Here is a 21,640-nt window from a genome sequence, read left to right as displayed (position 1 = left end):
TGCAAAACACTGCCACTGTAGCCTAGTATATATAATTTCTGTCTACATCTTAATGGTTGGAAAAGCATGCAATAATGCCACAAAGCAAGCTGAGACATCACATACTAAATAAGCAGCAGGATAATAGCACCGATTAAGTAGCTCAAGACAAACTTATGTTACATAATTAAGGTAAACATTTCATGCAGTAGCCTCATTGACTATTTATACAGGGAAGTGGACCAAGAGAGCTAAACCAAAGATGGCTGGAACTGGACATGTTGGCGTTGTTGAAGATGAGGAAAATGTCTACACCGGAACTAGAGTCCGTCCCTTTGCCTCCACACCAAGGCAAGTCTCTCACAAATCCTTTAAATCCTTCCATACTTAATTTCTCGTTCTTTTTTTATCTTACTTTTTGAAGATCAAATTGTTCTAAAACTCTCGAAACTTGATTTGTTCTTTCTTCAAATAATTTGGCAGAGTAGAGCAACGAAGAGTAGAGGAAGAGAAGAAGCAAAATCCCACTACCTTGAAGATGACTTTTTCCCTCAAAGAGCTCTTCTCTTTGGAGGTTTGTGGAAGGCGTTTTTATTATTTAATTATTTTTAATTTCTTCTACGTAGCTATCATGACTATTTAACTGTGCTGACTAGTATTAATCCTACGTTGCTCCTGCATTACCAGGTTTGGAGAGCATCTTTGGCAGAGCTCCTCGGTACAGCAGTGTTAGTCTTTGTAATGGACACCATTGTCATCTCCTCCTACGAGACAGAAACAAAAACACCCCACCTTATAATGTCGTTTCTTATTGCTGTCACTATCACAATTCTCCTCCTAGCTACGTTTCCCATTTCAGGTGGCCACATCAACCCGGTTATCAGCCTTGCCGCGGCACTTACCGGCATTATTTCCCTACCACGCGCCGCCGTGTACATTTTGGCTCAATGCGTCGGCGGCGTTCTAGGTGCACTAGCATTACAAGCTGTGGTAAACAGCGAAATCGAGCAAACATTTTCGCTCGGAGGCTGCACGCTCACAATCGTTGTGCCAAGTGCAAATGGGCCGGTTGTGATCGGCCTTAAGACGAGACAGGCCCTCTGGCTAGAGATTTTCTGCACCTTTGTGTTCCTTTTTGCTTCGATATGGATTGCTTTTGATAAACGCCAAGCCAAGAACCTGGGCCGAGTCATGGTTTGCTCTGTCATCGGCATAGTGGTGGGCCTTATCGTGTTTATATCGACAACTGTAACCGCCACGAAGGGCTATGCCGGTGTTGGGATGAACCCAGCAAGATGTTTGGGTCCGGCCCTGATTAGAGGGGGTCACCTTTGGAGTGGGCATTGGGTTTTTTGGGCCGGGCCTGCTATTGCCTGTGTAGCATTTGCCCTCTACACCAAGGTCATTCCGAGTCAGCTTTTGCACAACTGATCAATGCTTGAAAGCACGATCCCATCCCATGAATTATATTTGTAGAGCTCTCAGTGCTCATGTTAGGAAAATAATCTAAATGATTTAAGAATGGATGTTTAATCATTTATTTATGACTTTCAAGGATGCTTTCTATGATTGTATCAAAACTACGAATGAACATCTTTTTCCCAAAGAGGGAAGTGTGAACACTTTCTCATCAGTTATTGCTAGGGTGGAGTTAATGGAAACCAAATAACTCTTGAACTAAATTCGATTAATTTGATTTAGATATGAACTTGGATTGTACATTCAGTTTGTTCGATCCGTTTGCATTGATTGATAATTCCAGAATAATATATATTTTTAAAATATTGTTAATAATATAATACACTAAATCCCTGATATCACCGTTACGCTGCTAGTCCAGGAATAACTAAGAAGACAACCTCCATTCCACCAGCTTCATTCTTTCCCATCACCGACTCCTTTGTTTGCTCCAGTTATTTATGGACTCAAGCTATAATAATCTTTCGTAACAAATCCATCATGGTTAGAAACAAACAGATCTCTTTTAAGAAACAAGATCGGAAACCTAACAATAACCATGATCAGGTACGGTCTATTCTTTGGGAATTGACAAACATTCTCCGCTAATCAGAGGAAATGGCAGTGACAGTGGCCGAGGATGGAGTACTGCCATTGGAAGACAAGCAGAAATCAATGTCAGCTTTTCTTCTAACCTGGCACCATGCTACGTCACGCGGGATGGTAGAAATGAGACATCGAGGTGGGGGGCAAGCAGCAAATTTCCTATTATTATTATTCTTCTTTTGTAAAATGAACTGAAGGTGGTATGAATTTTAGAACCTCCAATTTCTTAGGATCATGATCCCACGACTGCAGGGATTTGACCGATCTCGTATGATCTGTAATGATACTGCAGTTTCTGAATAATTCCACTAACATGATTCGTTCGTGAGTTAATTACAAGTAAACCGTGGAGTTTTATATCTATTAAAATGAATGAAAACAGCTAGCAGCAAACATAAAATAAGGAAATAATTGCACCCTGGTGTGAGTATATATAGGGAACGAGGGCACTTGGTCCCCCGCCGTGTCACCGTCAAGCTTTTAAAAAATCCAACACGATTTGCACAATGAAAGTAATTGAAATATATATCTAATTGGAATGACAACTGAGAAAATTAATTCACTAAGATAACAGTAAAAAAATAAAGAAAAAAAAGTGGGTTTTGTGGAGATATTGTATTACAAGGATCAAGGAGCTTTGGAATCAAAAATTAATTATCATAACGGCCATTATATATTAATTACTTCCAGCTTGTACAATCTGATCATGATACGTCCGGCTATATATGGGGTACTATAACAGACTTCAGAGTTTAATTAAGCCAACAGATAGGTTCATCCAAAAAAAGAGGCTGAGCCAACAGAGTTACATAAAAGATGGCAGGAATTGGAGTTGTTGAGGATGAAGAAAGCATCTATGGTCGCAATAAAGTCCAGCCTTTTGCCTCTACTCCAACGTGAGTATTGAGTTCCATATATAATTAATATGCTTCTGTTTCCTTTTTTCCTTAATTTCTTTAGTTTACTAGCACTACATTTTGAGGCCTAAATTGTATTTACGTAAGGTTAACATTTCCTGTTTTCATTTTGTCCTTTCTTGTGTGTTGCAGGCCAGGGCAAGTTACGGAAGAAAAGCACCCAAAAGCATCACTATCAAGTAAGGTGTTAGGCCTTGAAGAGCTCTTCTCTTTGGAGGTTAGTATGATCATAAGGACTCGCATGCAGCTGTCTAGGTTTTAATGGAATTTGCATTTCTCTAACAAGCCAAACCGGTGTTGTATTTATAGGTATGGAGAGCTTCTTTGGCAGAGCTTCTTGGAACGGCAGTGCTTGTTTTCTCGTTGGACACGATAGTTATCTCCACGTTACAGACCGAAACAAAAACACCAAACCTTGTAATGTCGGTCCTAATTGCCTTCGTTGTTGCCGTTCTCCTGCTTGCTACGTATCCCATCTCCGGGGGCCACATCAATCCGATTGTTACCTTTGCTGCTTTGCTCACCGGCCTGGTTTCCATTTCCCGAGCTGCCATATTCATTTTGGCTCAATCTGTTGGTGGCATACTAGGTGCATTAGCACTCAAGGCCGTGGTTAACAGCGGCATTGAACGAACGTATTCACTAGGGGGATGCACCGTGACTAGTGTTGTACCAGGCCCACATGGGCCTACTGTGATCGGCCTGGAGACAAGCCAGGCCCTTTGGCTCGAGATAATTTGCTCCTTTGTGTTTCTTTTTGCTTCGGTATGGATGGCTTTCGACCGTCGCCAAGCCAAGGCTGTGGGCCGAGTTATGATCTGCGTTATCCTTGGAATAGTCTTAGGTCTTCTTGTATACATTTCGACTACAGTCACAGCGACGAAAGGCTACGGTGGTGCTGGGCTAAACCCAGCAAGGTGCTTGGGCCCAGCAGTTGTTAGAGGGGGCCACCTCTGGGACAAACACTGGATTTTTTGGTTTGGACCAGCTATTGGGTGTGTGGCTTTTGCTCTTTATGTTAAGATGATTCCACGTGAGCATACACACAGCTACTAAGTATATTCGTTTTCAAGAGCTAAGACCGGCACACAATTTGATATCTTATTGGCTTAATGTAATAAGGTGGCGTAAGCCCGAAGGTATCTTTATGTTTGTTACTATTCTTGTAGTCATCATCAATAATCATTCTTATTGGCTCTTTAACTTTGTTATCAGAAAATTTGATATCCCAAATTGGAATTAAAGCATGGGGTGAGAAAGCTAGAAGTATAAAAGAAAATTATATTTGATTATGTAAAGTTTGCTAATGAAGGTATTTTGCTATTAGTGTGTGACCAAGTGTGTGAAAAGTTAGGCCATAATGCAGAATTGCAGACTTAAAACCACATGATTCATGCAATGAACTGCAACACGTACCGCCACGAGAAGCTGTAATTGAGTGGTAACATGGAATTTCTAGGTAATTGTTCTTGGCGAATTGGATTATTAGCTGGAATTAATAGTAATGACAATTTCAAAGTATATAAGAGGATTAGAGCTGCGTAGTTCAAACTGTCCAGATAAGCATTAAAAGTTTCGGCGGTAAGTTACGGATATTTCATTCTTTAATGAACTTAGAGTGAGCAAACTAAGCATCCTTGTTTGTCTAAAATGGATATTCTTAACAGACGAAAGCTTTGCTAGATCCTCTGTTTTAACTTCCTCCTCCCCAATGAACAGTTGCGTAAAGCATATTACAGAATATTACTCCCATTATTTAGTTTCTTTGGGGGTTTGCTTTTGGTCTTTCCCTGGCACCAGATCGGCTTTCGTCCCCTTGCGATTGGCCAGCCTCAAAAAATATTTCTGATGGTTCATTTTGAAGTTGGAACAATTACTTGTAAATTGTTATATTACGGAAAGTAGTGGCTGATCAGCAGCCGGCACTAACAGTGTGACACTGTCCTGTTCTTTCTCTATATAATTGGTTAAATGGTTCCTTCGAGTGGAAAGCATTATCCTTTCATGTAAATTCTCAAGATTCAAGACATGGATATAGTCATCTCTCGTGGATCTGATCATAATCTTCTGACAAGTTCAGCTGAAAACCACGAGGCAACAATCCTGAAAGAAAGGCAATCTCTGAAACCAACATTTTTTGCTTGCATTGGTGCCCATGAGTTTTCCTTACCAGAGGTATTAATCTTCCTCGATTAAATGATTTATTCTGCTCGATTCATTGTGAGAAGAAAAGGGCTCTAATTTTTTCCTGATTAATTCTTTTAGGTGTGGAAGGCAGCACTGACAGAGTTGGTGGCGACTGCTTCACTAATGTTCACATTAACCACATCCATTGTCTCCTGCTTGGACTCGCACGAGACTGATCCCAAGCTTCTAGTCCCATTTGCAGTCTTTATTATTGCCTTTCTCTTTCTCATGGTGACAGTTCCTCTTTCAGGTGGACACATGAGCCCTGTTTTTACATTCATTGCTGCCCTCAAGGGCATCATAACTCTGGCACGAGCTTCCATCTACATCTTGGCGCAGTGTGTAGGCTCAATAATAGGATTTCTCATACTCAACAGTGTGATGGACCATGATGCAGCAAAAAGGTATTCCCTGGGAGGCTGTACCATTAATGGAAATGGGTCAACGTCCGGAATAAGCCCTGGAACTGCACTAATTTTAGAATTTTGCTGTACTTTTTTGGTGCTCCTTGTTGGTGTAACAACAGCATTTGACAAGAGAAGAAGCAAAGAACTAGGCTTACCAATGGTTTGTGCTGTGGTAGCAGGGGCCATGGCAGTGGCAGTTTTTGTGTCCATTAGTGTGACTGGGCGGGCCGGCTACGCAGGGGTGGGCCTTAATCCTTCAAGGTGCTTAGGCCCGGCCTTATTGCTGGGAGGTCAGTTATGGGATGGGCATTGGGTGTTTTGGGTTGGACCTTGTTTTGCTTGCATCATTTATTATTCTTTCACCAAGGGCTTACCGAAAGAAGGCTTGGTTTGGGAAGACGGAGAGCGTGACGTTGTGAAATTGGCCGCACCTGCACTTTGTTGTTGGGGGTCTATAACTCAAGTCAATGGGGAGGGTTTGTGAATTTTGACACTGATGGAGGTTAAGTTCATGCACGATTCAATAACTGGTGAGTGGCTTTCCCTCTTTCCAGTTGAAAGCAGATAGTATGACTTAAAGGACACTCGGATCAGTTGAAAGCAAACAAATAACGTTGATTATTTCAAACCGTACTATACAAATTAATGGAAATGCACTGAGATTTCTTGGATGCTAGGATCATTTCTGGGTCGATAATCTGTTCACCCAAATAAACGGCTTGTTGACAGAGCAGAGCAATCTCTTTGTTATGTCCTCCATTCACATGCTCTCTCTTGGTTTGGTCAAGCCTTCAAGGTGAACTTGAAATTCTTTAGGTTTAAATTGAAGATTCCATACTGAAATGCTTATTAAGAGATAAAGGTATACATGCCGGTTAATCATTTGCAATGAATAAAAGAGTCTACTTTAGGTTTGCTTTTGGGTCTAATTGACAGCGACAAGTCTGCCTTCCATCTAGTTCTGCATTTGAGCGTATAAGTTAATAGCCAGCTAGCGCGTGCGTGCGCGTGTGTGCCTATGTCATTGGCACAACCAAATGAACTGCACAGCAAACAACTTAAGGTAGTGGTAATTTACTTAATTAAACCAAAAATTTATTGGCCCTTTTTATTTTGTTTCCCCTGATATATGAGAGGTGTCTGTGATATATAGGTAACTAGGATGATGGCTGCAAAACGGTTGAGGATGATGCGAGGGGCTCATGAACAACAGAATTTGAAGAAACTGTGATGGGATTGCCCTCTAACTGCAGCATGATGCTCCCCAGGATCTCTGCCAATAGTTTCTTTAACTCATCTTCTTTTACCATCTTCCCGTCATCCGCGTTTATCATGTCGAAAACATCAGCGACTACCTTGTCGATCTGGAAGAATTTCAAGAATTTCAGTTAGTGGAATGAAATAGAATTTTTTTTTAACAGATAAAAGGGTAGGGGCAATGATCTATTTTGATAATTATCCTTGAACATAATCATAGGAGTCCCTAGAAACCTTCAGCAATCCATGCTGAGAATTGCGTTTGGCAACCTTGTCTAATATCTCCTTTGATTAACTGGAAGATGGAGGCATTGCAATACCTGTTCAACTGCACCGATTGGAGGTAAGCCAGCCGATGGAGCCACTGCATCTAGCACCACGCGTAAATACTCCTTCGATATTTTCCCATTTCGATCTTTTGGCACATTTTCTAAAGCTGTATTCAGTGACTGCATTGCGAATTGAAAGAATTTATTAGTAATGGTCGCAGGCGCAACTGCACAAAAGAAATACCTACCTTCAGAAATCCAACATTGACAGAGACTAAAGACACTGAGACAACAAGAGCATATACCTTCTCTAGTTCAAACGTGTTGGATAGTAGTCTTTTAATGCTACTTCCATCAAAGATGTTTTCACTATGGGCAACAATTACAGGCTGCTCCTTGAGTTTTTCAGCCACGCGCTCTGCAACTTTCTTAAATTCTTCCAAGAATGTTTCTTGAGAGACAGGTTTCTCTTGATCATTGCCGTCCCATGATTGCGAAGCTGGTTCCACTATGTTACTCATAACCTACACAAGCAACAGAAGCCAGAAAGAAGTGGGAAAAAAAAGATGACAACACAGGCTTAAGTTTTCATTACATTTTCCTAATATTATTGACTGAACTAGAGATGTGGAAAGTCAATTACCCAAGAATCTGAAGAAGGGGGCATTCCTTGATCAACCGTAAGTTTCTCCAAAGCCTTGACAAGGCAATCACGCAGCGATGTATCATCTGACCCTAACTGTGAAAACACAGACACCATCTCTGCTTCATAACTTGGACCATTAATGAACTCTAAGAGGTCTTCTCCATCAATACGGAGGATCACAATAGGGTCTCGCTTCAAACCCGCGGCCATACCCAGGAGAATATCTGAAAGAACCTCTTTAAACTCAGTCTTGCTCACTTTTTCATGAGTTCCATGGGTGAATTCATTCAAAACCTGGAATACAGGTCAAAATGTCAGCCTCTATTCCCCATCACAAGTCCTATGATAATTCAGTTCCTAATTTCCATTCTCAAACAAGAAAAGGGGTGTGCACTTTTGCCAACTTAAAAACACGCATATATCCAGCAACTTTGAGGTTCTCGACCTTTTTATCGTCAAGTTGAGTGGAGAGAACAATGATGAGAAATTATGCAGACCCTGGACGTGGTCCTGAGTCTTGCCCGCTTTTCCTTTTCCCAAGCATGGGAATAGTGCTCCATTGTCTTTTCCCTAAGTTTATCATTCCCCTGACAAGGAGGAGGGGACCCGAGTAACCACAATTATATTTTGCGCTTAATAGTATACTATAATTGATCTCATCAAAAAATTATATTGCATTTGATGTTAAATTTCAGCAAATGGTTAACAGGTTAGGTACAGAAGTGAGGGGAGCCATTGATGAAATCACTTGAGTTGTCCCCGCTAATCATGACGTTCAAAGGCTTCATTTAATTGGAAAAATAAGAAAATTATAAGAGCAACTTGACTTTCGTCGCATTAAAAAATCATTCATGATTGCTGTGTAGACATGGGGTAGTTTCGACGACATTCATCACTAGATTCCTTCCTATGTGGAGATAAAAAGAAGGGGAAAAATGTGAAAAGGAAGAAAGTCCAACTGCGAAAAGCAGAAAGTCTCCCCATAACACCGACCAAATTGAACAATAGGTCGAGAGTTCTCGAGCTAGCTAGAAATGGAAACTTTGACAATTTGTAGTTTCCTACATAGCCCCAAGTAGGCAATTAGTCAAAGTACAATCGCTTTCTATTGAAACTTGGATAACCACCGGTGAAATCAATAAACATATAAAACATGTTAACATCCTTGGGCTTGAGCCTATGTGTTCTCCTTTTGTTTGTTAAGTAATTTACACTGACAAAGCGACGACTACAAGATAGGATTATTTGCAAATTGAACGACTGGAAAAGGATATTCCGACTCTAATTAATTGTAGGTGATGATGGCATGGTAGAATTAGAATGCTTCTAAGACGAAATGGACAGCTGATAGAGTCAAAATCAAATATGCAACCCCTTATCTTCGTCACTCTGTCCAGCAGCTTACATCAGTGCCTAGTGGTAGTTAAATTTCCCTCCTTGGAATACTTTGTCTTCTTTTTCTTATGCTTCTACCTCTAGGACTCAAATTTCATTTCATGAGGATCACAACGACTTGGACACATTACTTCTATCCTATTTTCTTTAGCAGCTTTCTCTTGTTACAGGTATTTAATTACTAGGAAAAGAATGCGAACACGCATCAACTTCCCAAGCTCTGGAAGGCTCAAGAAAAACTAAACTATTCCAGAGAAAACCTGAAAAGAAAATGGAGATAGAATGAAATGGGAATTGGGGACAAACCTCGGAGTAGAAATGGTCAGAATCAGGGGAAGAACCCTGAGCAGGCAAGCCAAGAGCAGCACCTATATCAGCAACAGCAGGCTGAAGCTCCTTCACAGAGAGCTGACCATCGCTGTCTTTATCAAGCTCCTTGAACTTATGATCCACGAAACTGCTAAACACCTCCTCGTTCTCAACCAACTCCATTATATCCGAACCGTCTAGCACCTGCTCACTTTTCTTCTTTTGGGGGGTTCCTGTTGTTGCTGTACTTGTTTCCATTAATTCTTTGGCTCCCTTCTTTTTCTTTCTTTATGGATCAAAAACTTGTGAGTCTTGTGATGAAAGGAGCTAACAGCTAGCCCTTTGTTTTTGTTGTGAGTCCCGTGAGTCACACACGAGTTAAAGTGAGAGAGGCTTTACTTTGGCCACTTTGGCTGAGTCTGCCCTTTTTGCTTTGTTTTCTATACTGATCTTTGGCTTCAGCCATTTTTATATGACGAGAGATCGAGGCGAGAGCTTTGTCTTGTTTCGTGTTTGGTAACGCCTTTTTCTTCTTTAGGCACAGCGAGAATTGTGGGCCATGTTTGGTTTCATTTCCATGAAAACGGCTTTTTTTAACTAAAAAGAGGGAGGTAAAAAATATTCATAATAATAAACAACAGTAGTAATAACTTTTCCCAAACATAAATGTGACTTTTTAAATTCTTTAAACAAAAAATAAACTTATTTACAAGTGTCAAGTTTAAAAGGAAAAAGGAAGGAACAATAATGAAACCAAACAGGTCCTAAGCTAGAGATGATGGAGTGGTGACCGAGCACTAATCGATTTGTGGCCGGGACACGTGGGGCGGTTCGGGAGCCTCCAAAAAAAGAGGTTGGATAGTAACGGGAGCACATCACACAAAAAAGTCCATCCTTCTTTTGCTTTTTGTCGTCCCTCCCTCACTACGTCGGTGCCGCGTGGACTTGTCAGCCTAATCTGATCGGAGTTCGAACTATGTCATTATCAAGGCTACGTGGCAACCATCTGGTGGAAGACATTTCCCATCAATGTTATCTCCTGTGATGGATGTGTGGCGTCTGATTGTGGCAACTGGACACATGTCATAGGCGGAGAACAATTGTCCATTGATGTGTGGTGCAAATCTCTAATTTGATAAAAAGGAAACGTTTTGTCTTTATTCATCAAAAACCAATGCCAAACCTACGGAGGGTAACCACCGGATAATATCCCATCCGTCCTTACATCCTTGGACTATTTTGATGATTTTTGTTTCGAGTTTTGACCTCGTGCCTAAATTGCTGGCATTGAATCCCATCACCTATTACGTCAAAAGCATAACTCTCCTTTGTGTGTTGGCGAGCTTCCATTGGTTCTTATTTTATTACTTCTCAATTTGGCCGTACAGGACCACAATATTTCTGTATTTTATAGCGGTAAGGCTTGCTCGCCGAAGAACGTAGAATCTAGAAACTAGAAAGTGTGAACAATACGTAGCCCAAGTGACATCCAAGCTTTATACGTTTAAGAATTATTTATCTGACAGACCGTTCAGCCAAATAAATTTTATAGCATTCATTTTTATGTCACATCAAAATGAGAATCAGAAACCAAAATGGGTCCCGAATTTGATTTGTTTGGTCTATTTTCCTCTTTCTGTTCCCTTCAATATTTAGCTTCTGGTCGGTAGTTCATATAAGGATTAAATAGTGCTGTCATATATTACCTTACATACAAAATGAACGTGGTTGTTAAAATTAAAATAAAGATGTAGGTCCATCCATATTAATAATTTAAATTTAAATTTTAAAAAATTACATAATTTACGTTTAAAAAGTTATTTGATTAATAGCAATTTAAATTTAAAATTTTAAAAATAACATGGTTTAGATTTAAAAAATTATTAAATCAATAGTATTGTGACTCAAGATTCTATAATGAATTTTAATTGTGACGTGTAACTTTAACGAGAATGTTAAAGATTTGAATAAGTGGTATTTTGATATTAAATACGAATATAGTTATTAAAACTTATATAATGATTTAAGTTAATTACTACGATTAACTTAAATTTAAAATTTTAAAAATCATATAATTTAAATTGAAAATGTTATTGAATAAGCAATACTTGGACTCGATAATTACACATGTAATATTATATTTAGTTACAAGTTTATAGTGCTTAAACACGATTTTTTTTTTTTGGTTTATGAAAGCAATATACGTATGACATTTGGTCATGAAAGTCGCTCAGTTGTGTCTTGTCCTTTTTAAATTGCTAGATGAGGTAAACCTAAGGACTGGGTTGAGGAATTATATTTTATATTTCATTTTCAATTCTTGTCATGCTTTTGATCATAAATTTATATATGAAAGAATTACTTGTTGAAAAGGCTTAAGTGTGATTCACACTAGATGAAGAATGCTCTTCATTTTAATAAAAATGAAAAAAAAAAGTTACAATAAGTTAATTTAAATTAATACGAGGCCAACACATGAAAATCTTACACTACATACACATTTATATAAATACTCTCGCAAGTTGAACCGAAAGTAATCACGTGACAATTGTCTAATAAAAGGCGAAAATGAGAGGATGATAATTCCCCTTGATAAATATGTAAACAGCTACTGCTCACTTTTTCATGCACAAAGTGAAAATCAATTTCAATGTACTTAGTTGGAGCATAGAACATGGGATAAGCATAAGCAGCAAGATCATGTGTAACACTCACATAGTCATAATATAAAATAATATAATAAAGATAAATAGATATCAAGATCACACAGAACTTGACGTAATCAATAAGATTCAGTCAACCAAAAGCAAGATATCATCGATGCTCCGATTTTACACTAGGTCAGAAAACGTAGACTATATCTTTAGCACTCCATGAAACAACTAAACCCGAAGGAATGGCATAGCCAGTAGTGGCCACGGTTATCTGGACGACCAGCCAGTAGTGGCCACGTTTTTGAGATTGAAAAAGATTAAAAGCATCCCTATGAGCTTCAATCCCTAAGCAATAATGACAATCGCCATGGTCTTTCACGGCAACCATGGATGAAAGTTTGGAAATAAACCAAGGAAAAAGGTTAAAGTCACTGCTAGAAATGAAAATGTCATCCACAAAAAGTAAAAAGATAGAAGAAGACAAGGGAGAAGAAGGCATAGTGGGGTCGTAAGATGATGACGCCATGAATTGTCAAAGAAAGAAGAAATTGAGTGGAAGCCAGAGGACGGTACAGGATCTCTTCCTAATGCTCTGGTACCGTGTGGTCAGACTAGATGAACAATGCTTTTCATTTTAATAAAAACTTAGTGTACAATTAGTTTATATGTACATATGAGGAAACGACATAAATACCCTTTTCCATGCCAGTTCTTAGTATAATTTATCATTAAAAATTCAAAAGGCTTGTGATAACTGTTTTAATGGGCTGCAGTCTTAAATATCCTCCAAATGCCATGTGGCTTGGATACAGCCTCCTTGTAAGGTGTTTGGTCTTGAGATGAATTGGAGTTTCCATTTCCTAAGGATGATGTTGGTTGAATTGTCCCTGTTTCTACTTGACTCACTGATGATTGGCTAGTTGTTTTAACACAATATTGAGACGAGATCATCCTTTTATTACTCTGGGATGCACGGAGACAACCTGGTTCATTGTTTGTCTCGGGCTGCTCCTCGGACAAGCAGGATGAATCTGGAAGGCGTTGTTTCAACTGCTCTGGCTTGGTAGCAGATGCCTGACTTAAAGCAAGCGTATCGGTTTTCCTGAGATTCTGCCGCTGCCGCAGCAATTGAACGGTCAAATAGGCTAAATTGAAATCCTTATAAAGTCTTTTATCAGCATCACGAAACAAGTTAATTGACAACTTTGCAGCACATTCTCAATGATAGGAGTTGCAATTATTTAGAGCATCAAATCAAATATCCATCTACTAATGTATGGTAGTACGGAAATTAAGATTATAAACTAAACCAGTAGTACTTCTACAAATCTATGTATACCTGCTCAAGAGGAAGGTCCGATCCTTTTTGAGAAGACAAATGCTGCAAGATGTCTAAAGACATTGTCTTACCATAATTCATTGCCCTATGCCAACAAAGACTTCCAACCTCCCTTGCCTTAAGCTTTAGCTCAAACAATTTTCCATCGACTTGTGTCTCATGTTTTACGACGTAAGGCCGAAGAAAAGAATTATAAACATAAGCTGTTCCCTGAAACAGTGGTCGCAAAAACAAGAAATGAAATAATTTGAACGACTTCAGAAGGTTAATTTATATAGATTACCGAACCAAAACGTTTCAAGTTTCAAATGTTGGATGCGTACTTTCCAGTTGGGATGCCAAAGATAAATAACCAACGCCAATTTTGCTTCATTGTACAATGGCAACCTTCGTCAAGACAAGATAACAAAGACTGTCAGGAGTTTACAGGCCCATAAAGAAAAACCATCTAACTGTTATGAACGTAAGGGATAATACCATGAGATGAAGACATCTCCAATTCTTCCACAAACTGTCAGGATAGCAACTAAAATCCTACAGAATGCAATAATAATTTAGTAAAATGTCAGCCATTTAATTTGTTGGGGAGGATTAAAACTGCAGAAGGGAGAAATGTTTATACCAGTATTGACACCAAAATCGAAGTTGCTCAATTTCTGGCTCATCTTTTTCCACTGCCTTAAAGCACTCGTAAGCCGGGTAAGCATAACCAAAAGCCAATCTATGAAAACGATTCAATCAGTATCAGGTTTCCTGGTAAATTAGCAAAATGGGAAACATATGGTGGTAGTAAAAGAGACAATTCCATTTAGTTGGTAGTCGCTAGTCAATGGTTACATACAGAAGGGTTCTCGAAAGAAAGGATCCCATCTTCTTGGATTTCCTTTTAGATATACGAGAATAACAAAATTGATTGACCTTTGCTGTTGAGTTTATCAAAAATTTCAACCTGAAATTTGAAGGAGGAATCATTAAAAAGCAAGAGAATGAATGAATAAAGATTCCCAATACAAAGATATAGAGTAGAAGGACTCAAACAAAGGGATTGCTATTGATTACATTAAATTTGCTCCCTTTAGACTCTTCTTTTGAATTTTGTTTATCGGAAAAAGACAATTAAAAATAAAAAAAGACAAAGAACAATGATGAAACGATACCTGGAAATGCCACAAAATTCTGATAGAGAGAGAGAGGTTCCTTTGGGTGAAACCACTTCTTGCTAAGGGACGTGGGAAAAACCGTTTAATGCATGGAACGACACTTAAGGGTACTGCCATTTAAACCTCTCTTGGCGGTGGTTTTCTTTTTTTTCTATTTGTTTTTTTAAAAGATTTTTTTGGTATAATATTTAAAAAATTTTAAATAATTTTTTATTTTTATATTACATTTAATCAAATTTTTGTGTTTTTATTTTAAGTCAAATATGTCTTTACGACTAATAATTGATTAATTATCATTAATCAAAAATTTTTCTTATCATTTTAATCTCACCTAGTGTTAATATGGTATTGTTGTAGAACGTGAAAATATTATATCATAATATTATCATGTCATATTATTATCTATTATTATATATCAGTATAATAATAAATGACGTTATTAATAATAATAATTAATCAATCATTAATAATAATTTATTTGACTCGAAATAAGAGTATGAAAATTTAATTGAACGAAATAAAATATTAAAAATTTTCTAAATAATTTAGAAGCTCCTTAAGTATTATATATATTTTTATTTTTGTAGTGAAGTTTGGGTGTGGACAACTCTAGTATTCAAGGATGACGTGGATTAATCTTAAATCTCCTCCCCACAGCCAAACATTTGTTTATTTAGAAAAGATAATAAATGATTAAATATGTATAAGGCAAAATTAAATAAACTTTTAACAGTTCATTGTATTTGTTAAAGTAATGAAGAAAAAAAATTAAAAAAAAATAGGAGTGGACGAAAAGAAACTTTCTTTGTTTTTTTTTTCCCCTCAGGACGGGATAGGCATAAACTTTAATCCTCTTGTTAAGTTCTTTTGGCATTCAGGTTTCTTCAGTGAAAAAACTTTAATTTTTTTGTTATATTCTCATTCTTTACTTAAACCGCAAGGGGTTGTGAAAGGGAATAAACGGATTCCCTGATGAATATTATTAATTTGTTGTTCTCCTGACTCATTTCACATACAAAGGTCATCTATTAATTGTCGGCCACGTCACTTCAATCTTCCATGCAACTTAATCAAAGCAATGGAGTCAATATTCTCTTACCTCAAGGTCCTCGCGTCAAATGGTAGCGTAAATGACAATGTGCCACCCTATTTAAAATCATGCTTTTTGGAGTATTTGAGTGTCTTTTCAGAAGATTTCCTGTTGTTAAAATGATCAAATTATGGGTAGCAGAAGGTATTGTGTCACTTATAGAAAGTGAAAGAGATGAACAAGTAATAGAAGGTGTGGCAGAATGCTACTTAAATGAGCTTGTAGAAAGATACATGGCGTTAGTGGAAGAAGGAGAAGCAAGTTTAAAGATAAAAACATGTGGGATGCATGACGATCTTATCAGAGATTCCTGCTTGTTGATCGTTGATCGTCTTAAAATGGAGCAAGCTGATGGTAGCATCTGGTCCTCTGCAATTGGTAAAGTTCGCAGGCTTACCATGCATGATTCTGTTATGATAAATAGTATTAAAAACTCACATCTCAGGTCGTTATTGTTCTCTGATAACATCTATTCAATAGAGTTTATGCGAAGGTCACAGAACCTCAAATATCTTATAAACTTGGAGGTTTAACGACATACATTTGCAACAATTTCAAATTGCTTAGAATCGTCGATTTTGAAGGAGCGGAGCTTGCACTGGACTGCAAATTACAAGGTGATATAGGTAATCTCATCCATTCGAGATATTTGAGTTTAGGGAATGACGCACAGGTGGCAAGGTTGCCATCATCTATAACCAAATTAAGGTACTTGCAAACCTTGGAGTTAAGATCTGTTGCTTAATATTTAAATAAATAAATCTTTTGCTTGATATGGATTGTGCTCAAAATTTAATTGTGAAATACAAGTAAGGATTACGCGTAATTGCACATGGTCGCAATAAGTAATATAGTGATAAGTAGAGTTATCGATCTCTCGAGGAGCTGATTTACTATTTGTTACTAATTACTAAAATTGTAACAAGCTAAGTTTTATCCAAGCAACAAGAGGAACAAGTTGTTGAAATTGAAATAAAATTTACTCTAAAAGTCTACTCTAATCTAAAGATTGCAAATAAAATGTGTAGTGAGGAAACAATATAATTAAGGTCTAAGACTATAGTTTCAGCTATTGCTTTGCAAGAATATAAGATCAATCAACTACTTACTTTTTATGAGAATCAATGTTAGTCTAGGTTCCCTAAGCATGCATGGTACTTCGTCGAGTTATCACACAATTGTCTAGCTTCATTAACTATTTATATGTCTATAAAACATTAATTAAAGCTAAGCTCACTAAGTTTAAGACCTATAGTGACTATGTATGATTAATAGGTATATGTCTATCCTATTAATTAATCACCCATTTAATTTCTTAATATGAGATGAACATATGTTACTCAAACTTAGGTCTTTTTAGATTATCCTTCTCAGATCTCGTCTAAAACTCCTTACTCAACTTGCTGGTGATTAAGCAACAAATGAGACAATAAGTATGATTTTGAATAAATATTGATATTCTCATAAAAGCAAGCAGAGGAAAAATCTCAAGTATTCGAACTATACAATAGCATCCACCATAATCCTAGATTAAAACTTAGCTCAACAAACAAAATCATTATTCTACAAAAAGAGAAAGAAAGAGAGAATCAAATCTAGAGTGAGAAAATGTTTTTCTGCAGCTTTTGAATCTTCCAGCTCTTGATTCCTCTTCTTTTTCCCTCTTTGTTCTTGCCTCCTTTTGTCAAAAATGGTCTCTCCCCATCCTTTTCTTTTTCAGTGCAAAACTTTCTATTTATACCCTCTCTTTTTTTAGCTTGTCCTAGGAATATTTGCTGCAGCACTGAAAACTTGGTGCTGCAGCACTGGAATTGCTGGAATGGGCGTTTGGCAGCGCTGCAGCACTGGGAAATTGGCGCTGCAACTGCTGGGAAGGGAGTTTGGCAGCGCTACAGCGCTGGGAAATTGGTGCTGCAGCTTCTGTAGGGGAAGTTTTTCTGCTTCAAACTGCCTCGTGCAGAGTTGCTATGAAGCTCACTTTCAGCTTCATTTTTGATCATGATTCCTTTTGATTTGGGCCAAGTGCTAAACATCAAAGTTGTAGCTCATCCTCTCGGCTTTCCATTGGTTCAAAATTCACCTTAATCGATTTCAACAACTCAATTTATACCTTAAAAACTTCAGCATGTTCGATTACTTTTAAGCTTAATTGCACCTTCCTTTGCATTCATGCTCCAAGTCTTTGCATGTCCTTCAACATTAAGGTATTAAATAATCAGAAGCTGAATTGAGGAATTTTGACAAGAAATTAAGCTAAACTTACATGAATAGAACTTGGCATCATATAAATTAAATTATTTCTAAAAAGAAAACTAAAAACTACCTAATGATAAAAAAAAAAACTAAAAGACATAGCAAAATTCAAGCTTCATAGATGCCTATGGTAACTCTATATAATAGAGTTATCAAGATCTAGCTGGTTAGTTCAAATACCTAATGTTTTTTATGGAAAATGGAGCGGTTGAGGCATTTGTATACCCAGACAAGTTGAGAACAAAATCCAAGTTGAAGTTGGATACTTTGAAATATCTGCAAACGCTTGTGAATCTCAACACCAAGAATTGTTATCTTGGAGATATTTACCGTATGAAATATCTTAAAAAGTTACTCCTTTCATTGTTGAAAACTTTAGAGAGGACTTGAATTTGAACCCGCTGGTCATCACAAGTAAAAATCTTCGATCTTTGTCCATTTGGGGTCTATTTAAAAGTATAGATCCAATGCATTTAACATGCCTGCTCTCTAGCTGCCTTAATATCCGTGAGTTGCATTTATCTGTCGAGATAAGGAAGTTACCGGAACCTCAGCACATCTCTTCAAATATTGCTTACATTTGCTTGGCTACGGTTAGACTTGATGAAGATCCATTGCCAACACTAGAGAACCTACCTAATCTGAGTATTCTCAAATTAAAAGCTGATGCGTTCGGCGGACAAGTGATGATTTGTTCCGCACAAGGTTTTCCTCTGCTCAACTCTTTGAGTATTATTTCTCAAAGAAATTTAGAGGAATTGAGGGTGAGTGAAGGAGCCATGCCCAATCTACACCATCTGAGGATTGCAAATTGTAAAATGTTGAAGATGCTGCCAAATGAGTTGAGGTTCATCACAACCCTGAAAGAATTGAAGATTGACGATATGCCAAAAGAATTCAAAGATAAACTGGTTGAAGGGGGAGAGGATTACTACAATGTCCAACATGTGCCTTCTTACCATATTTCAAAATTCTGATTATTTTTCTAGGTACTACTTCGGCAAATCGTTTACCACCAAACTATAAGTCTACTTTCTTTTGATAATTAATGGATTAAAATTGATTTGTTAAATGTTTTCTTTTTTTATTTCATGTTCTTCTTTTTGGACCCAAAATCCAATTTTTTTTAAAAAAAGTATTCAAAGATAATCTCGTTGAAGGAGGAGAAGATTCCTGCAGAGTCCAACATGTGCCTTCTATCATATTGTGATGCTGATTATGATTAGATAATCTTGTAACAGAAATTTTGGAATATCTACTTTTGAAGCAGGAAACCCTGCTACAACAAAACTGACCAAAAACTAGAACTTTATACAAATTTCATCATGAGAAAAACACCTATGGCCAATAAGCCCAACCTCCAAGCATCACAGAGGCAATAATAGTTTGGCAGAAAACACAGCTACTTAGTATATATTACTTTAAAAGGAGATTCCATTGAGTATATGTTCTTTTTATTCATGATAGTGAACAATGATTTAGTAGAGCTTCTGCTTAAAGAACCATGTCCGATGTGGTGGAGTCATCAATGGTTTAGCTCCTTCGTGCTATATATGTGCACTGATGGAAAAAACAGGAGGGGCAGAAGAGAGATCAGTGCCATTTATGAACTCTGATGCCAAACAAGTCTTGGTTCCTTAGGTCTTTAACAATGTATTTACCGTCCTACTGTTGTAGGTGTTGTGTGTTGTTTATTAGGTATATATATATACATGTGTTACTTATAAAAAAATTAAAGAAAGTGCATAAAAGCTTATTATTCGATTGAGTTGTTATGTTGATCAAATATCGAGTGTTGGAACTTTTCAACAAGTTATCCGACTAACCTTTGCTTTTAATAAGTTATAGCAGGGTTATAGGATTGGGTTCTGTTTCTAGAGCAAATTAGTTGATCAGTTAGTCGATTAAGTCAAACAATAATTCATTGATTATCATGAATGTTTAGTCGAATTTCATGCAAACAGATTTGAAAAATCTAAACCATTAAAGTGATTTTTTCATTTTTAAAAGTATATTAATCATTGAAAAGAAAGGTATTCATACATAAATTAGTGTCTAAAGAACTATTTCAGGCCTATAAATACTTCTTACTAGTATTAACAACATCTATCAAATCACTCAAAAACCATCCAATTCTTCATCATGCATATGTTTTTCTAAATAAGATTCAAGCATGTTTAAGCGAGTATTAGAAAGACCGTTTTTGATTCTCTATTCTTTTAGGCGTTGTAATCTGGGGATAATGTTTTCAAGAGTTCATTTGCATCTTGGAGGGAAACTATTATGCCTTGTCCAAGTTCTTCCCTATATCTTATTGATTGCACATAAACACATACAAAAGTAAGCACGTTGGACTTTGCTGCAAATATTTCTGTTCCTGATTTATTAAAGCTGGTGTTCTAGGAGTTGATAATTTCAACACTTTCTTTGTCTTTACTGATAGGGGTTCCTCATCTCTTTCATGTTGATAGGTCCATTTAGACATGCTGGTTTATGTAGGAACAGGGTTCTCTTATTCTTAAGACTGTGGGCTGTTACAACATTAACTTGAATACTGTAATGTCACCCTTTCTTTTGTAGGGACATCAGACCACTTCTGATGCTTAACTAATCCTCGCATGCGAGGATTCTTTTGTCTTTAAGTGTAAGGCTTATGTCTCCTTTATGAGACCTTATAAATAAATTTGTCTTTCAAAAAAAAAAAAAGAAAAATCTTAAAGGGGATGCTAAGTTTGTTTTGTTACACTTGGTTTCAACTAAATTAGCATCTTTGCAAGGAGATACATGCCCTGTATGCTCCTTCAAGTCTGCAGACTGGCAGTTAAATCTAATATCTTTACGTTTTCCAGGTGAAGTCGTGAAAAGGAAGCGACAAGCTTGTTTCTCTTGAAAGATATCCCCAATTTGCAGCAGCTCTTTCTACTTGTGTGGAGACTCGAGTGGATTGACGACAATGAAGCCTAAGACTAGACTTGCATTGATTTGTTATGTTGTGGAAGTATTGACCCTTTGTTTATGATTTCCTTATGGCTTTTATAAAAAAAGTAAGAAATTCATCCATCCCATTGTCTAATGTCTATGTATAAACGGGAACTGTTTGTTCTTTCTAGTTAATTGTGTGGTTAGCAACAAATAATGGGCTTAGGCCCAACGTAACACAAATCAAGATCCATAATTCGTTAGTGTTAGCATAAAGCGAACGCGTGAATCATGTAACGACGAAAACACCAGATTTTCTTTGTTGAGACTTGAGAGAAAGACGAGCGTTGACATATGGCGGAAGCTGTTGTGTCCAATGTTGCCGCAAGACTTGGCGACTTGGTAATTCAAGAAGCTAAATTGTTGCGGGGCGTGAATGATCAAGTTAAGCGTTTGCAAATGGAGCTCGTTTGGATGAAGAGCTTCTTAAAAGAGGCAGATTCGAGGCAAGCTGAGAATGAGATGGTTCGTATGTGGGTTGCTGAAATTAGAGAGATTGCTTATGATGCTGAGGATGTTATTGAAACTTTTGCTCTCAAAATTGCATCCAAAAGGAGGGGAGGTATTTCAAATTTCGTCAAAAGATCTGCTTGCATCTGCAAAGAAGGATGGATGCGTCACAAGGTCAAGTCAGACATTGAAGGAATCATAAGCAGAATCTCTTACTTAAGTCAACGGTTACAGGTCTATGGCATAAAACAACTAACGGATGGAGCAAGCTCAAGTGCTTCATCC

At 37.4% G+C, this 21,640-nt stretch overlaps 6 protein-coding genes and 1 pseudogene across 8 annotated transcripts in view; 5 read left to right on the top strand and 2 right to left on the bottom strand.

Moving 5' to 3' along the window:
* Nucleotides 1–178: 178 nt before the first annotated feature.
* Nucleotides 179–1,599, top strand: LOC110418345 (uncharacterized). Its single transcript, XM_021431039.2, has 3 exons — nucleotides 179–330; nucleotides 463–553; nucleotides 667–1,599. Exons 1-3 carry the CDS (start codon nucleotides 242–244, stop codon nucleotides 1,408–1,410), a joined length of 924 nt encoding a protein of 307 aa, XP_021286714.1. The 5' UTR covers nucleotides 179–241; the 3' UTR covers nucleotides 1,411–1,599.
* A 1,114-nt stretch (nucleotides 1,600–2,713) lies between these two features.
* Nucleotides 2,714–4,017, top strand: LOC110417685 (uncharacterized). The gene is made up of 3 exons (XM_021430151.1): nucleotides 2,714–2,939; nucleotides 3,093–3,177; nucleotides 3,270–4,017. Exons 1-3 carry the CDS (start codon nucleotides 2,860–2,862, stop codon nucleotides 4,014–4,016), a joined length of 912 nt encoding a protein of 303 aa, XP_021285826.1. The 5' UTR covers nucleotides 2,714–2,859; the 3' UTR covers nucleotide 4,017.
* A 34-nt stretch (nucleotides 4,018–4,051) lies between these two features.
* On the top strand, nucleotides 4,052–6,122 carry LOC110417684 (aquaporin TIP1-2-like; annotated as a pseudogene).
* Nucleotides 6,123–6,362: 240 nt separating this feature from the next.
* On the bottom strand, nucleotides 6,363–9,889 carry LOC149527130 (Calcium-binding EF-hand family protein). The gene is made up of 5 exons (XM_089783748.1): nucleotides 9,428–9,889; nucleotides 7,724–8,020; nucleotides 7,386–7,604; nucleotides 7,132–7,260; nucleotides 6,363–6,918 (listed from the first exon to the last, which is right to left on the bottom strand). The coding sequence occupies exons 1-5, from the start codon at nucleotides 9,686–9,688 to the stop codon at nucleotides 6,712–6,714; spliced, it is 1,113 nt and encodes a 370-aa protein (XP_089639874.1). The 5' UTR covers nucleotides 9,689–9,889; the 3' UTR covers nucleotides 6,363–6,711.
* A 2,835-nt stretch (nucleotides 9,890–12,724) lies between these two features.
* LOC110417683 (putative HVA22-like protein g) lies at nucleotides 12,725–14,663 on the bottom strand. 3 transcript variants are annotated; one of them, XM_089783750.1, is made up of 7 exons: nucleotides 14,483–14,551; nucleotides 14,265–14,372; nucleotides 14,046–14,144; nucleotides 13,901–13,957; nucleotides 13,747–13,810; nucleotides 13,424–13,633; nucleotides 12,725–13,194 (listed from the first exon to the last, which is right to left on the bottom strand). In XM_089783750.1, coding segments are annotated over exons 1-7 (891 nt in total). In that variant the 5' UTR covers nucleotides 14,485–14,551; the 3' UTR covers nucleotides 12,725–12,843. The 3 variants fall into 3 exon arrangements, with proteins under 3 accessions (XP_089639876.1, XP_021285824.2, XP_089639875.1); XM_021430149.2 differs by lacking the exon at nucleotides 14,483–14,551 and adding an exon at nucleotides 14,581–14,663 and having other exon boundaries at nucleotides 12,766–13,200; XM_089783749.1 differs by having other exon boundaries at nucleotides 12,766–13,200; nucleotides 14,483–14,547.
* Nucleotides 14,664–15,661: 998 nt separating this feature from the next.
* Nucleotides 15,662–18,903, top strand: LOC110418074 (putative disease resistance RPP8-like protein 2). Its single transcript, XM_089783798.1, is given in 7 exon segments — nucleotides 15,662–15,785; nucleotides 15,788–16,166; nucleotides 16,241–16,409; nucleotides 18,076–18,114; nucleotides 18,117–18,147; nucleotides 18,150–18,278; nucleotides 18,281–18,903. Coding segments are annotated over 7 exon segments (1,494 nt in total).
* Nucleotides 18,904–20,693: 1,790 nt separating this feature from the next.
* The window catches only part of LOC110418073 (putative disease resistance protein RXW24L), an 8,370-nt gene continuing 7,423 nt past the window's right edge, over nucleotides 20,694–21,640 (top strand). Inside the window, exon 1 of the mRNA XM_089783797.1 lies at nucleotides 20,694–21,637. Within this exon, the coding sequence (XP_089639923.1) occupies nucleotides 21,200–21,637 (438 nt within the window). The 5' untranslated portion in view covers nucleotides 20,694–21,199. The remainder of the gene's footprint in view (nucleotides 21,638–21,640) is intronic.

This window comes from Theobroma umbraticum, unplaced genomic scaffold (genome assembly GCF_002168275.2).
Source record: "Theobroma umbraticum cultivar Fairchild unplaced genomic scaffold, ASM216827v3 scaffold_50.0, whole genome shotgun sequence".
Classification (NCBI taxonomy): domain Eukaryota; kingdom Viridiplantae; phylum Streptophyta; class Magnoliopsida; order Malvales; family Malvaceae; genus Theobroma; species Theobroma umbraticum.
The sequence above is the reverse complement of the archived record's forward strand: the minus strand, read 5'-3'. Positions and strand labels throughout refer to the sequence as shown.

What these genes read in the sequence shown, in the direction of transcription:
- LOC149527130 (XM_089783748.1), bottom strand. Translation starts at nt 9,688, where the DNA reads ATGGAAACAAGTACAGCAACAACAGGAACCCCCCAAAAGAAGAAAAGT. An exon ending in CCCCTTCTTCAGATTCTTGG is followed by an intron (nt 7,605 to 7,723) that starts GTAATTGACTTT and finishes TTGCTTGTGTAG; the next exon opens with GTTATGAGTAACATAGTGGA. An exon ending in CAATCGGTGCAGTTGAACAG is followed by an intron (nt 6,919 to 7,131) that starts GTATTGCAATGC and finishes AAATTCTTCCAG; the next exon opens with ATCGACAAGGTAGTCGCTGA.
- LOC110418345 (XM_021431039.2), top strand. Translation starts at nt 242, where the DNA reads ATGGCTGGAACTGGACATGTTGGCGTTGTTGAAGATGAGGAAAATGTC. An exon ending in CCCTTTGCCTCCACACCAAG is followed by an intron (nt 331 to 462) that starts GCAAGTCTCTCA and finishes ATAATTTGGCAG; the next exon opens with AGTAGAGCAACGAAGAGTAG. An exon ending in AAGAGCTCTTCTCTTTGGAG is followed by an intron (nt 554 to 666) that starts GTTTGTGGAAGG and finishes CTGCATTACCAG; the next exon opens with GTTTGGAGAGCATCTTTGGC.
- LOC110417683 (XM_089783749.1), bottom strand. An exon ending in TTTGGCATCCCAACTGGAAA is followed by an intron (nt 13,634 to 13,746) that starts GTACGCATCCAA and finishes CCACTGTTTCAG; the next exon opens with GGAACAGCTTATGTTTATAA. An exon ending in CGGACCTTCCTCTTGAGCAG is followed by an intron (nt 13,201 to 13,423) that starts GTATACATAGAT and finishes TTGCTGCGGCAG; the next exon opens with CGGCAGAATCTCAGGAAAAC.
- LOC110417685 (XM_021430151.1), top strand. Translation starts at nt 2,860, where the DNA reads ATGGCAGGAATTGGAGTTGTTGAGGATGAAGAAAGCATCTATGGTCGC. An exon ending in CCTTTTGCCTCTACTCCAAC is followed by an intron (nt 2,940 to 3,092) that starts GTGAGTATTGAG and finishes TGTGTGTTGCAG; the next exon opens with GCCAGGGCAAGTTACGGAAG. An exon ending in AAGAGCTCTTCTCTTTGGAG is followed by an intron (nt 3,178 to 3,269) that starts GTTAGTATGATC and finishes TTGTATTTATAG; the next exon opens with GTATGGAGAGCTTCTTTGGC.